A 297-nucleotide genomic window follows, 5' to 3' on the forward strand; every position below is an offset into this window, starting at 1 on the left:
GTACAAAATTATGATCCTGTAATGCGTATCCTTCCCCAGGTATATAAGCTAAAATTTCTTTATTATTTTTTAAACGAATTTTAGCAATTTTTCTTAAAGCTGAGTTAGGTTTTTTAGGTGTTCTAGTAAAAATTTTAAGACAAATTCCTTTAATTTGTGGTTGATTTTTTATTTTATGAATATATTTTTTTTTTTTACGCGATTGTTTTAATAATTGATTAGTTGTAAGCATTTTAAAAAAATTAATGTTTTTTTCTTTTTTTAGGTCTACATCCATTGTAAGAGCTTTGTGTTAAA

At 23.2% G+C, this 297-nt stretch overlaps 1 protein-coding gene across 1 annotated transcript; it reads right to left on the reverse strand.

The window, feature by feature from the left end:
- Positions 1-232, reverse strand: CSUI_010033 (ribosomal protein s12; the record flags this gene model as incomplete). The annotated part of the gene is made up of 1 exon (XM_068070140.1): positions 1-232. A coding segment is annotated over one exon (232 nt), but the record flags the coding sequence as incomplete, so codon positions are not given.
- Between the last annotated feature and the right edge of the window lie 65 nt (positions 233-297).

Source organism: Cystoisospora suis (genome assembly GCF_002600585.1).
Source record: "Cystoisospora suis strain Wien I chromosome Unknown contig_6582, whole genome shotgun sequence".
In the NCBI taxonomy this organism is placed as follows: Eukaryota; Apicomplexa; class Conoidasida; order Eucoccidiorida; family Sarcocystidae; genus Cystoisospora; species Cystoisospora suis.